The sequence below is a fragment of the Triticum dicoccoides genome, chromosome 2B (genome assembly GCF_002162155.2).
Source record: "Triticum dicoccoides isolate Atlit2015 ecotype Zavitan chromosome 2B, WEW_v2.0, whole genome shotgun sequence".
Classification (NCBI taxonomy): domain Eukaryota; kingdom Viridiplantae; phylum Streptophyta; class Magnoliopsida; order Poales; family Poaceae; genus Triticum; species Triticum dicoccoides.
In genome coordinates this window covers 423,595,684-423,610,151 of record NC_041383.1, presented here as the reverse complement: position 1 = coordinate 423,610,151, position 14,468 = coordinate 423,595,684, and the positions used below count along the sequence as shown (strand labels likewise).

At 42.3% G+C, this 14,468-nt stretch overlaps 1 protein-coding gene across 6 annotated transcripts; it reads right to left on the bottom strand.

Moving 5' to 3' along the window:
• Positions 1-1,022: 1,022 nt before the first annotated feature.
• On the bottom strand, positions 1,023-13,658 carry LOC119364023. 6 transcript variants are annotated; one of them, XM_037629421.1, is made up of 10 exons: positions 13,462-13,658; positions 12,339-12,416; positions 11,848-11,932; positions 4,166-4,256; positions 4,024-4,079; positions 3,066-3,161; positions 2,673-2,757; positions 2,545-2,600; positions 1,727-1,775; positions 1,023-1,608 (listed from the first exon to the last, which is right to left on the bottom strand). In XM_037629421.1, the coding sequence occupies exons 3-10, from the start codon at positions 11,881-11,883 to the stop codon at positions 1,532-1,534; spliced, it is 546 nt and encodes a 181-aa protein (XP_037485318.1). In that variant the 5' UTR covers positions 11,884-11,932; positions 12,339-12,416; positions 13,462-13,658; the 3' UTR covers positions 1,023-1,531. The 6 variants fall into 6 exon arrangements, with proteins under 6 accessions (XP_037485318.1, XP_037485314.1, XP_037485317.1 ...); XM_037629417.1 differs by lacking the exons at positions 11,848-11,932; positions 12,339-12,416; positions 13,462-13,658 and adding exons at positions 5,095-5,148; positions 5,231-9,561 and having other exon boundaries at positions 1,023-1,417; positions 1,510-1,608; XM_037629420.1 differs by lacking the exon at positions 12,339-12,416.
• Positions 13,659-14,468: the final 810 nt, after the last annotated feature.

The following is a 14,468-nucleotide window of genomic DNA, read 5'->3' as shown; positions in this document are numbered from 1 at the left end:
GTGGGGGGCTCCAGCTCCTCCTCGCCGACCACGGCGAGGTCCTCGAGGCACGAGCTCGCCGAGCTCCTCCTCGCCCGCCTGTCCAGCGACCCCAGCGGCAAGGGTGCCGTCTCCTCGACGACCCTCTCCTTCTCTTCCTTGACGGGGACCTCGCAGCACGAGATCGCCGAGCGCGGCGAGGGGGAGATCGTGGCCTTCGACGCCGCGGCAGCCGCCTCGTAGTCCCCGCTGAGCTGCAGGAGCAGGTCGGCGGTCGCCAGCTCCGCGGCCGTGAAGAGGCCCCGGAGCCAGCTGAGCTCCCACTCCAGCCCGCAGCGGACGGCGAGCGACGACATGGATGGACGGAGCAGCGACGGATCGGTTGCTACGCTTGGCCCGGCGGCGAGAGGAGGCCGAGGAGTAGGATTGAGATGGAAGGGGAGATCTTTTTTCTTGTTTTGGAGATGTGTGGATGCGGATGAGAAGAAACGGGATGGAGGCGTGGGCTGCACGGGCAGCTTTAGCGGGGAGCCGGCTCGGTCGGTGCGCGAGCGGGGCACTGCTAGGTGGGACAAGGAGCGGACACGAGCGGACGACAGCGGTCGACGAGAGAGTCCGCTTCTGTCCGCTTCGTACCCATTTGTTCACAGATTTGATTCAAGTTTGGGTCGGAGGCGGACAGCAAGCGAACACGGACGCAAGCGAACACGGACGTCCGTTTGGGTCGTCCCATTGGGTCTAGTTTTGTGTCCCGATGACCCAAACGGATAAAATGGGTCTCTACCTTGGAGTTGCTCCTAGGGCTAGCTTAGAATATGTGCAAAACGATGTTCTTCACCAGTATTAAGTACGTAAATATGTCATCTCAACATATTTATGCACAGAAAAAAAGACCCATTCACCATGAAACCATGCATTTGATAAAAGGCTCTTCCATTTTTATTATGGTGCTTATATTAGAAAATATTTACAACTATACAATAAATCATACGTATTTTCAGTCACAATTCAAATATAATTAATTCAAATATCCATGTTACATATAACCAAATCTCATTGATATACATTGCTATCAAGTCCTACGGCAAGGTGCGGGATATCATTGACTCCCTCCGTTCATAAATATAAGATGTTTTGCATATTTGGACTACATACAAACTGAAATGAGTGAACAAACATACTAAAATGCGTCTATATACACCCGAATAAAAAAAACTTATAATAGTGAACAGAGGGAGTAGTTACTATAGTAATAGTAAAAATCCAAACACAACATGAAAGATTACTTCCATTCAAGTTCCTCAAAGTTACTTCCCACATTCTTCCAAGATTACTTCCATTCAAGTTCTTCAAAGTTACTTCCCACATTCTTCCATTCAACAAATAATTGCGACAGGGGAATACTCAACCCGAGAACTTTGATGGCGAGTCCCTCCATCTGAACCAGTCACGTGTTAAGTCAGACGTTTTGCTTCATGGATCTTGTGGAAGGGTAAAATAATCTCCATAGTTTACCACAAACCCTTGAACCTTTTCTCAAGGACATCTCCTATCAGAATAGCAGCAACCTGCCATGGTCGGGGGATGAACACCGAGACCTCCTCTTAGCAGGTGGTTCCGAATTGCACCCTGCCAGCGAAGGAACATGGAAAAGCATTAGTTATCTCTGAATCCCGAGGCATTTTGCATGGCTTCAGCTTGGGCTTGAAAGCCGAGAAGCCCTTATACACGATAAATCAGGATGGACCTTGAGGCCATTGCAGCTCTGAGTTGGTTACGCCGCAGATAGAACCATCCTGCGAAAGATCATGGGCTGATCAGTGCAAGCATACCGGCAGGAAAATTAAGACTTCAAGGTGCCAAGACTGTCCTTAGGCTTTGTCCACACACGGGAAAATGGGGCAGTAATGAGAAAAACATGATGTTGGATTAGCTTCTGAGGAACATAGCATGCCTCGTGAAAGGTTTAGCACAGCTTCCTCAACAGCACGAGGGACGAGCCAGACATCAGCTTGCCAATAGCTGTGTCTCAAGGCTTTCAATATATGTAACATCCCAAAAAATTGAAATGTTAATAAAGTAATTAAATAATATTATTGATTGAGTTGTTTGAAATTCAAAAGGAATTAAACTTTTTGAGTATTTATTTAAACCTTTCAAACCATGTCAAACAAGTTGGATTAATATAACTATCCAACAAATATAATTTTGGACCGAAGGAGTTATTTAAACTTAAAAGGATTTAATATTTTTCATTTGGATATTTTCAAACCAGATTTCAACAAGCGGGAATAATGTGACTTTCCCAAATATAGTATTTGGATTTTAGTTGGATGTTGATCCTAACCAAATAAGAGAGGAGATAAATGATATCTCCAATGGACCCTACCAAGTTTGAAGTTTAAATTATTTTGGGTATTTATAAAACCCTAAAACATTTTTTAGGGAATTGCTCTTATCTACACAAGATACATAAATTTCTGAGTTGACTGCAGAACTTATAACTCGTATCAGATGCATAAAACCAAAACAAACATTTAAGGACATGGTTATGCAGTTACTAACCGAGTCATAGATAATACTTTGTGTTCCTGGATCCAAACGTGGAACTATCAGTCGACCTGAAAGGAATGTCCCTTTCCTGTATCAAAATAGATAAATGATTTGTACAAATAGACATTCAGAAACCAAACCTGATCTAGAGCTTCTCAGTTTGGGAGTTTCGGGCGTGGCAACAGATAACACCTTATCCTTATTATGAGTAAGTGGAGATCGTCCCTTTTAATGAATAAATCAATGAGATGTTAGAACGTTCAAACATAAATTGATTCATAATATACACATGGCTTGACTGCAGGTAGTATTCTGATTTCAAAGCCAGCATAGGGAGTTTCAGATAGTGTAGCCTTTGCACAAGTTGCTTGGTTCATTGAATATAATTTATTTATTTTCAAGCAATTATTTTTGAACTGACAGCAGCGTGATTGATTGGGAATCCATATTCTAGTATGCTGATGAAACATATAAATATACAACACTCAGAATCAATTAGTACCACAAGAACTAGGCACATTTCCTATACTTACATATGGAATTGGAGTTTTGATCATTTGTGATGGTGTACTCGGCAACGCTTTACCTGCAGAACTTTGCTCCACCAATGGGGTGATAGGTACTTTTGCCTGGTAAATAGCTCACTTCAGTATGCACACTTCACTAATAAGGCTGAATTTTTATTTAATTTTGCCTTGTTAAGGCGGAAAGTGCATGGATGAACCCGGGTACATATGAACCTGCTTTAAAAAACATGTTTTTAAATGCTAAAAAAATCTGAAAAAGGTTGCACGTGTATGTTTTCATGTTCCATGTGCGTGCATAAAGTTTCACGGAAAAGTAACTTTTTTTGTGGCCTGTGCAAAAAAGACAAAAAATTGTGTCATGAAACGCTATTTAGAAGCACTGACATTTGTCTTTTTTTGCTGAGGCAAACCAAAAAGATATTTCTTCACAAAACTTCGTGCCGCGCATACACATTTGCGAACATGTATGCATGAAATTTTCTTTTATATTTTTTGACATTTTAAAACATGCTTAAAATGCATTTTGTCAAAAATGGGTGCAGATGCCCCTGGGTTCAGGACGTGCCCACTCTTGTTAAGGCACTGTTTTTTAGGGTATGTTAAGCTACTGTTATGCAATTTGGAGTTCCAAAAACCTACAGGAATGGATTTTGTTTCGCAACATAGCACAGTTGTCATATGTTGCAGCTAAGAAGCAATACTTTCAACACATTCAAGAACCGGAAATGATATAGCCACTATTGAAGGCAATGTTCATTTCAATAAACACATGAACTTCATCGGTAGTCCGGAATGAGTGAAAAAACAGAGGTCCATATGCACCCGTTTGTTCACATTAGACTTTTCCTGTATATTAGACAACAAGAATAAACCTTGACCTATTTTTAGCAACCACACATCTGCCAGTCATGGACAAAGCTGTCTGGTAACAGTGACAAGAATGACCAGTTATGTTGTTACTAACCACGTCATAGATAATTTTTTGGCTTCCTGAATCCAACCGTGGAACTACTAGTTGACCTGAAAATGAGTTTTCTCTTTCTTGGATAAATATGGATTATGGATAAATGGTTTACAGAAACAAGTTCAAAAACCAAATGCTTCACCTGATCTGGCGTTTCTCAGTTTGAGATGTTCAGGTGTGGAAACAGATAGAGCCATAGCCTTACTGCGACTGCGGGTAAGCGGAGATAGCACCTGATATTTTGAATGAACAATTTACAAATTAAATGTTGGGTTAGGTTCAATCATAAAAATTACAGATACAAGCAAGATAAAACATAGTGAGACATCATGGAGTCACAATACACATACAATTTGAGTACTTGACTGCAAGCAAAATACTAGAGTTCTAGATGTTGCAGCATTTGCACAACTTGATCGGTTTCTTCAATGTATCTCCACAAAATTAATTACAAAATGACAGCAGCATGATTTATGGTGGCAAAGTTGGTGCAGAGCCCTACTGTATTCACCCAGTAAGGCGCCAGCTTTTATAAGGAACTGAGCAATCAGTCAACCAATTGTATTCCCTGAGACTAAGATTGGATTTAAGTTACTTATACACTATAAGTTGTCCAAAACATTCAAAATTACCTTAAGCAAATGGTTATCACCAAGAAAACGTGTAGGGATGTGTTACACTAAGGCATCAAGAGATTAGCTTATTCAAGATTGCATTGACCTAGCTTAAAGTGTGTGGTAGCTCTATATAAATGTAGGATGATTGAACAAGCAAGTAAAACGTATACTTATTGTCTGTTGTGTTGCTTCTATCAATCCTCATAAGGGAGAGAGTGGAGGAGGACAGACCCAGTGCATAGAAGCTCCCACACAAGGTGGGGTCTGGGGAGGGATTATAGGAACCTAGTCTTACCCCTGCAAAGTGCAATGCAGAGAGGCTGGTTCGAACCCAGGACCTCTTGGCACAAGTGGGGAGGACTTCACCACTGCGCCAGGCCTGCCCTCATAAGGGAGAGAGTGGAGAGTGGAGAAATATTATTTCACTTTTTGAGATGCAGAGTTCGAAACTCACCATTTTAGGATGTTTCACATCTGGAGAGGCTGAAGTTCCAGTTGGCACTGTCGCCTGAATTGATGCTTTTGTTAAACTCTGTAGGATCGTCTAGGCTAGATCCTTAAGGGTAGATGGGATGAGGAGTACAAGATACCTTCACTTCCTTCATATCGAGTAACTCCCGGTGCCGGCCATGGTGATGATAGCCGGTGATGACAGAGAGTGGTGAGTGCATGAGTGGCGGCGGTGGAGTGGCTGGTGGCGCTTCCCGTCGCTTCAGTGCCTCCCTCTGGATCGGATTAGGGTTAGAAGTGGGGAACAGTGGCGGCGACGAACCTCGTACCCTGTGCCCCTGGTCCCCACCTCCTCTTTATAGCACTGCGCGACAGGGGCCCACCAGCCTTGCTTGGGCTGGACGCCCCCGATCAGGGCGTGGGTCAAGGGCCAATGAGCCGTTGGGCCCATTGGTGGAGAGATCAATCTAACATTCTCCCCCTTGATCTCATCATATACTTTTAACTTTATACTTTGAAATAACTCTTTTCAAAGTACTCGTTCGATCACAGATTTGCATGTAGAGCATGTCTCATCATCACGGTCTATCCCGATAGAATCAACACCTACAACACACACCTCTGTTTTGAAACAGTTTCTTTAACCTTGGGCCCTTTTATTGTCCGGAAATCTTAGACTATACCATAAAACCCATGTCGACCGTGTGTTCTCCTAACACACTGGGCGGTAAGCCTTTAATAAGCAGATCTGCAAAACACTTGTCTGTTGCTTTTATGCTTCAAGCATTTCTACATAATTTCGTACTTTCTCCTTTACAACGCATAACTCTGTGTCAGTGTGTTTAGCATCAACACTTGACTCGTTGTCATAGGAGCGAAAAACTTAAAATGGTTATCGCTGTTGTCAACCACTATCAATTCCTGGTACATGTTTCTTTAACCTTTTTTGCCTGTCCCTCAGCCTCATATCATGTTGTACATTATCTTTACATCATATTAATGATAATAGATTCATTCCTTAGAGTTTTTCCACACAAAAACTCCAAGTGTGAAAGTCAGCGACAATTGTGGATTTCGCTGTATATTTCATGAGTCCTGTCTTTGTACTCACAATCTTTTGAGAGCACTTATTTCTTTCAGCATGAGGCCGATATCCTCGACTCCATTCCAGTGATCTATATCTGGACTGGACATTACCAAAACAACCCGGTTTCGTGAACTGTGTCACAGTAATGTTATACTTTTGCATTCATTAAGCTTCCAACAGCTGAAGCATATGGTACCATATTCATTTGGTCCATTTCGTATTGACTTTTGGAACACTAAAGTTCCCAAAATCATTGCCCTTTACTATAAGAATAGGTGTAGGTTTTCTCGCATGCATACTTTAGAAACTTCCCTTAGCATGCCCATGCGACACTCCTAATACCCCTTTTATTCTTTTCTCGGTGAATCTCGATCCTTATAACGAGAGACATTCTACCAAGAACATTCTTTTGAACTTTGAGGACAAGAACTTCTTTTCCTCCTACAATCGAATTAACATCACTATTAACAAGTAGAATATTATCCGCATGTACAAGATATAGGAAATGAAATTCCCATTCTATAACTTTATACAAACACAATTGTACTCTCATTTTCTTTAACCCAAAACAACATTTGATTGCTTTAGTCCATAAAAGACTTCTTCAGGCAGTATCCCCTATGTTCTTTACTTTCATCTGATGTAACTCAGATCATAATATCTTTCATCTGATGTAACTCAGATCATGATGTGCTACCAACACTCATTGTAATCTATTCAGTGTAAAATGCGCAAAAACCTTTCGATCTTAGTCGTGTTTTACACCTTTACATATTTCCTTTGGAGTCACATGACCTTGTAGACTCTTTATAGCCTACTGTTTTGGCTCCATTGGAAATTACTCATGAGTCCCGAACATCGTCAGAATTCATCAATTTCATTTCATCTCACATAGTCTCTTATCATTTAGATAAGCAGGCACTTCTCAAAACTTGATTGAGCGCTTTAAATGAGGTGGGATCAACCTCCATTTGAATTTTACTAACATAGACTTTATAGTAATCAGAAGTATCTGATTTTCTCATTCCTTGAGACCATCTGTGTCTCAGGTACTAGCACTTCTTTCATATGGGGCTGTTGTTGCTCTGTCATTGCCAAAAGGCAAATTATTGTATAGTCTTTCATTTCCAAGAGGCAATAAGTTTTACAGGAACCTTTATCATAAGATCCATGTTAAATCATTCCTCCTTTATAGAGCTAACAATGGGTGTTGTATAGGTCATACAACGTGCTCCCCTAGATACAATCTATTTGAGTCTTAGGTATCTTCATACCATGCTCCCTCAGATTACTCCATCTTCACTAAGAATGGTGTATCTTTAAACTTTATTATTTGGGTTTATTCTGTTAAAACTTTCTTCTTTATGGCACTTTAAGCACCGTCTTAGTATTCCTTAGTCTTCTTTTCTTTAGGGGTATTATTATGATCACCGTACTCCCCCGGACGATCACATTCTTCATTAATGGGTATCTCATATTTCTTTCTCCCCCTCGAAATGTGGCAAGAACTTTTCTACCACAATTTCGAAAAACCATTCACAACTCTTGTGAATTGAGGAAACTTTGAGTATCTACTTCATTTATCTGATTACTTCATATGTAATGAAGTTATCTGTTAACTGGTATGGGAGTCCTTTTTCCTTATTCCATTTCAGAAACTCAACAGAGTTCTTTATCATTAGTACTTTTGCAAGTCACACTTGTATATCATTCTTATCTTTAGGTTCGTCTGTAACTTTTATTCTCTTTGGATTTATTGAGTGCTTAATGACCGTTACACATAAGATGTACGGTCGATACGAGGAAGGCATAATAGCTACTCCATACTTTTCTCCCAGAGTGGGATACATTAAAAGCACATGAGTCATCATGTTTTTCTCCTGTCATACATGATAAGTCTGAGAAAATTTCTGCCGCCATACGGGTTACGCAGGGATTTTCCCAGACTTTTCCTGCCATGCTGGTTTTATCATAATCATCTTTTCCTGCCATGCGGGATGCCAGAATTGGCTCTTTTGACTGGATATTCAATCATCAAATTTAGGAATAAATCCGAATATTCTTTAATACACATGCTTAATCCGACGTTGGTCAAATTAATCACGCATATCACTTATTGCATCTCATAGAAGATGAGAATTCTTTTCCATGGAGAGTACATGAAGACATTCGTCGAGCAAGACTCTCAATTATATATCTCTTTTCTTTTGAAGTCATTCTTTAGAGAGAACATACTCCCTTACGTTGACCTTTCTTGGTCATCTCTCGGGTCACAAGTACCCAGCCATTTGCTTTCACGAATGAAGGCATGGAAAACTTTTAGTCTGAGAAAACTTAACCAATAATCAACAATAATGAGCATAAAAATAACCCCATGTTTATCTAGTTAAAAAAAATATGCGCATTAAACTTTTAAAACTTTCTTTTATATTCTAAATCACCGTTGGGCAGAATTAGAACAAAACATCGTCCTTCTACATTAATTCCATATCACCATTGGGCGGAAATGAAAATAATGCATATAACTCATAAAAAATGTGATGATAGTATAAACTTTTTTTTTCATAGTATGTCTATTAAACAACTTTGTTAAGAAATAACCATCATCACCTACTTTATTACAACGGAAACAAGAAATATACATTTCTCTTGTTCAAGAGCATTTCTTGATCTTTTATTTGTTCTCTGAAAATTTTGATACAACTTTTATCAGAGATTTAAGCTTTGAACATAAGACTCATAGAATTATAATATCGTCATCATCAACGTTGGTCAGAAAATAACAATACCATAATTAAACTTTAATCAAATGTCTTTCTACTGTTATAGCAGAAGCTATCTGCATCTTATTTCACCCACAGGGGAAAAACATTGATAAGAACAGTTCTTCCAATTAAATTTTTCCGTTGGTTCCAATTTAATTGGAGGATACAACTTTTACTTTGCAGCGGAAAACTTTACAATATTCTATTCAGAAACAATTCTGTACTCTTTTACTCTCTAAGCAATTTTAACCGATTGGTTCAAAAATGCATTAGAGAAGCAACAATATAATCTTTTTCTTTAGTTCTATTTACTTTTTCAAAAAAAAAGAACTTTTATTTTTATTTGCAGCAGATAAACATGAATAAAAAATTCATGGACCTTTTTATTTTTTACAGAAACTTTTCTTTGACCAAATAAAAATTCATGAACTTTATTATTTTCTTATAAAATTCATGAACATTTCCTTTTCTGAAAATTTTCATTCTCAGAAACTTTTCCTGTTTACTTTGCTATTTTCTTAAACAAAATTTTCATTGGAAAAAAAATTGCATAGAAAACTATATGAAATAAACTGTATAACTTTTGCCCAAAAACTGGACAAATAGACAAAAACAAAAAAGTGAAAGAACTGTAGCTGGCCCGCGGCCTGGCGCGGGAGGCCCGCAGCGGCCCATGGCCTGCGCCTCCGCACGCTCGCGCTAGCCGGCCTCAGACCAGCGCGTGGCTGCGGCCTGGGCCAAGCGCCCCGCGCGCCCCGCCGTCGCTGCCAGCCTTTCGGCCTAGAGGCCCAATGGCGAGATAGGGTTTCATCCCTGCCGTCCGATGAGATCGACGGTCCAGCACCGTTTCCGGTCGAACAAAACTGGGAGGAGCCGATTCCCCCGACCGAAACCCTAGCCACTCGCTCGATCTGTCTGCCTCTTCTCTCTCTCGACCTCTTTCTCTCCCGTCGCCAGAGACGGCGACTGCCCGGCCGCCGGCGTCAGCGCCAAGGCTGCCACGCCGCGCCTGGCTTCTTTCTCCCTTCCCCCTTCTCTCTTTTACCTTTTTGTGACAGAGAGAGACACGGAGCGGTCTCTGCTCCACTCGCGCCCGACGGCGACAGCGCCAAAAGCTACCGCGACGGCGCCGGCCATTCTCTCTCCATCCCCCTTCCCTCTTTCTACCTACCACCGCCAGCGCGAGCGAGAGAGACGCCAGTGCGTCGTGCCCCCCAAGCTCCTATCATCTCACGAATGGAGTGGCGGTGCCGTTGCCGACCCCTTCGCCGGTCGCGCGTTCCCCTTGCGGTGAGCGCGCCGCCGTCGAATGGCTCGGTGGTGGTGCTCTTTGCCCTGTATGGGGTTGGTTCTTCTTCCGGACGGCTCGGCATGCCGATGCCCGTCCGGATCGAGAGGAACAGGCGCGGCCTTGTGGCGGCGCACTTTGCCGGCGAGCACGAGGCCCTCTCCGGTGATTTCTTTGCCCTGTAACTTTAGGGTTCTTGTGGGAGGGGAATTTTTCTTTCTCTGTGATTCTTTTCTACCCCGAACTTAGCCTAGTTCGAATCTGATACCATTGTTAAACTCTGTAGGATCGTCTAGGCTAGATCCTTAAGGGTAGATGGGATGAGGAGTACAAGATACCTTCACTTCCTTCATATCGAGTAACTCCCGGTGCCGGCCATGGTGATGATAGCCGGTGATGACAGAGAGTGGTGAGTGCATGAGTGGCGGCGGTGGAGTGGCTGGTGGCGCTTCCCGTCGCTTCAGTGCCTCCCTCTGGATCGGATTAGGGTTAGAAGTGGGGAACAGTGGCGGCGACGAACCTCGTACCCTGTGCCCCTGGTCCCCACCTCCTCTTTATAGCACTGCGCGACAGGGGCCCACCAGCCTTGCTTGGGCTGGACGCCCCCGATCAGGGCGTGGGTCAAGGGCCCAATGAGCCGTTGGGCCCATTGGTGGAGAGATCAATCTAACAGCTTTCACATTAGTTATTTTCCGCTCGGCTCGTCTCCTTAACGAAGCTTTAGGGGTACTTTCACAACCGCTCACATCCAAAGGACCAGACACTGCTCTATCTTCATCTGGTACCATTTTATAGTCCTCTGAAGCCTCAGGAATGCTTCTACAACCTAAATTACGTTCACCGTTGATCAATTTCTCGTAAGCATCGCAGTGAAACAAATTATTTCCAGAAGGAACACTGTGTGGTCTCAACTCTTTGCTCTTATGTGTATCCCTGGCTGGACCACGTTCCGAACCCTTAGCAACCACAGCGTCTGTAGAACAGTTCTCTTTAGGTGATACTGTTCTAGATAAGCCCTCAGAAATCACATTCATTAATCTTCTAACAGTGTTGACAATATTTCCCATGAGAAAGGATCCAAGCAAATTGGTAATGTTGCTTGCTGGAGCTTCTCCAAGGACACTCGAGTTGATACAGGTGACAGAGGAGCTCGTTCAAGGTTCTATCTACAAACTTGCTGTCTCAGGATACAAACAAGTGCAGCTACCCCCTACTCCAGACTAAAAGTCCATTCAAATAGTGGCTATAAACCTGCAGGCATGGTATGCAGCAAAGACAAAGTCATGTATTATTTGTACCAGTGGCAATAGAGTAAAAGCACCGTTTGATAATCTTTTTGAACCCAAAAAGGTGTACGTGTTACCAAATTCAGAAAGTTCATCTATTTAGCTCAAGCTTCGAATCCCCAACATTTTTTGTTGCCTTTTGAAGGAAAAACTACATAGGCAGCTTCGACAGGATGTGCAAATAATGCACTGGACAGAGGGTGGTTTTTTTTTCAGCTTTACATTTCTACAGAGAAACTGATTGTGTGCACAATGGAAGCAAGAAAATGAGAATCTCATTTATGCACGCAAGAACTATTAAGTGAAACCTGAATTAGCACCATGATCCTACCTTCAGTTTCAAGAGTAGAAAATAGTTACACCTCATTATGTGCGTAGGAGGGCATCAGGTGTAAGCGAACATTCACATTTTATTCCTGTAAGAAAAATACATAAGAAATTCAATCAACTGAAGAAACAAAAATATGCACGTATAACCTGGCCTCCTAGATAATAGATACATTTACAGGCAAAACTTAATCTTTTTTATAACAACATAAAGCTTATAAAATCCCTCTTTGCTACTAGCCAAAGTTTGGATGGGTGAACCTGTTTTGATGCCAAAAAACAATTATTGTTCTGTTGTTTTGCTTTATGAAATAAGTATAAGTAAAATTTGGAAAATTGGACTACAGAACATGCATTGACACCGCCCGTGTTGGTTTCAGCAGATGGAGTTTGACACCATAAGTCTTAGCCCTTGGTAGAATGAAACCAAAAAAAGCAAAGCTATGATGTCTAACTAGATCCAGGATAAATAAAATGAACCAGGGAGCACCATACATCGCGCGGTTGTTCTGGTATGATGTTAATAGTTTCTGCTGCTGACATGCACTAGAGCCTAGACTGCAAGGGAAGGCACTGCACATAAAATATACTATGCTGAGTTTGCATCAAAGAAGATATGTATTTCCAAGTGCATGAGCATGCGGACTATTATTGAAATTCTTATTTTGTCACACACAAGTCTCAAAGCAAGCATTGATGGTCCAGATTGCTCTATGTGCCTTCACTCCTGTGCGCAAAATATGCCTTTATAAATTGCTGGGTAATAAAAAACTGAGGCAGCATGGCATTAGTAACCATACGACATGTGAATGAAATATAGCTGCAACATGCTGGTTCAGATCAGCCGAGTAGCTTGCGGGCTATATGACAAGTTTCCAGTTATTTCATCAGTATATTAAGCTATTTTACTTCTACAATTTCAGCAGACAACCAATGAGGTTTCAACATTTTACCCACCTAGTAAGTGCTACAGAGGTGCAAGTTTGGATAAGTAGAAAACAATTTACTCTAAATAAACTAATATAGTAGAATAGGTAATCTCATCACTGAACCAGACAATCAGTATCCATGTTTGATTGCCCAATTGGTCCACCGTCGATCTAAATGGTAGACACTAGTTGAATAATTGGTAGGACCACTCAAAAGTTAACGCAAAGTACTTTTGAACAGATCCAAGTGTCTGCTTCTCCTGTTGTATTTGAAAACGTTGCCTAATTCATAGGATGATCCTACTCTCTGTCTCTCCCGTTGTAATACACTAATACTTGAAAACATGTACCAATTAGTTTCACTGAGTCACCAGCACTATTTCGACCCTACTCCCCGGTACTGCATTTCACACTTTCAGTGCAATGAGCCAGTGTTTTTGTATATTAACAATACGTCCAAATCGCAGTACAAGAAAAGGCCGAAGAAGACCATTTAAAAAATAAAGAAACATACTTTTGTGATGAACTTCGAATCAAAGTCAAACGGACAAAATAAAAGGGTCCTGCCACTCTGAAAAAGGCCCTCTCGTGCAAGCACCGCCCCCCCAAATCGCACCGCAACAGCTAAGGATGCGATGGTGTCAAGCAAATCGGAATCTAAATAGAGAATAAAGGTTTGCGAAGCATACGCAGGTCCATCCAGAGGCGGCGTGGGGAACAGGGACCTTGAAGGGCGGCCAGGGTTCTTCCTCCCGGCGGTGGAGCTTGGAGTGGAGATTGGTAATATCAATTCGCATTGGGGTTTGGAGTGGAGGTTGGTGCTGTCAATTCGCGGCCAAGGGATTCAGCTAGCTATACCTACCAGTACAGGGAGATGTCATCCACGAACTGATGATTTGCCCGACCTTTACTGTGCCTCGGCCAAAATGCCCATCTTACTTTGCAAATTCAATTGATCATATGTGACATGTTTTGTTACTTTGCTTCTAGACAAAATTTCACATGTTAAAAATAACTATCTGAATCCTTTGCTGCCGAGTAACAATAAAATATACAGATACATTATTTATTATGAACATTATATAGTACTCCTTTTCTAAAATATTCTCCTATAAAAGATGTTGGCGCGCTCTGCATCGTCCGATCTGCCTCGTGCACCTCACGCCGATGCTTGTATGCCGCTTTTCCCATCATTTGATCGGTCCATGATGTGTGGGTCGAGGGCGCGCCCGGGCCTCCTTGTCTGTCGGTCATTTCCCAGGCCTTGTATGCGCATTGTTTGGTCCGCATGCAACTGCTGAGCCCCGGTGGACATGTCGATCGCTGGGTGAGGGTGTCCGTATTTCCTTCTATGGGTGATGGGGTCTAACGGGGGGCGTTGTGGGGACACTTTCACCCGTTGGCCTTTGTTCGGATGCGGAGGGGCTTTATCTACCCGGCCTCATGTCATACTGGCGGGTTGACGTGTTTTGGTCCTTGTGGGGTGCTTTTACCTGTTGGTCTCCTTCGGATGTGGATGGGCTTTGGCTACGCGGCCTCTTACCGTTGCGGCCCCTGGCCGGACGGCATATGTTATGTAATGTTTGTCTGGCTTTTAGACATCGAGATCCGATCGACTGGTGTGTGTGTGCGCGCGCACGTGTGTGCCCTTTGATTGCACTCTTCCCCTTGGTCAGTTAGTCGTTTCGCTTGGCTC

What these genes read in the sequence shown, in the direction of transcription:
- LOC119364023 (XM_037629417.1), bottom strand. Translation starts at nt 5,311, where the DNA reads ATGCACTCACCACTCTCTGTCATCACCGGCTATCATCACCATGGCCGG. An exon ending in TCAAAACTCCAATTCCATAT is followed by an intron (nt 2,758 to 3,065) that starts GTAAGTATAGGA and finishes ATTCATTAAAAG; the next exon opens with GGACGATCTCCACTTACTCA. An exon ending in ACTGAGAAGCTCTAGATCAG is followed by an intron (nt 2,601 to 2,672) that starts GTTTGGTTTCTG and finishes CATTCCTTTCAG; the next exon opens with GTCGACTGATAGTTCCACGT.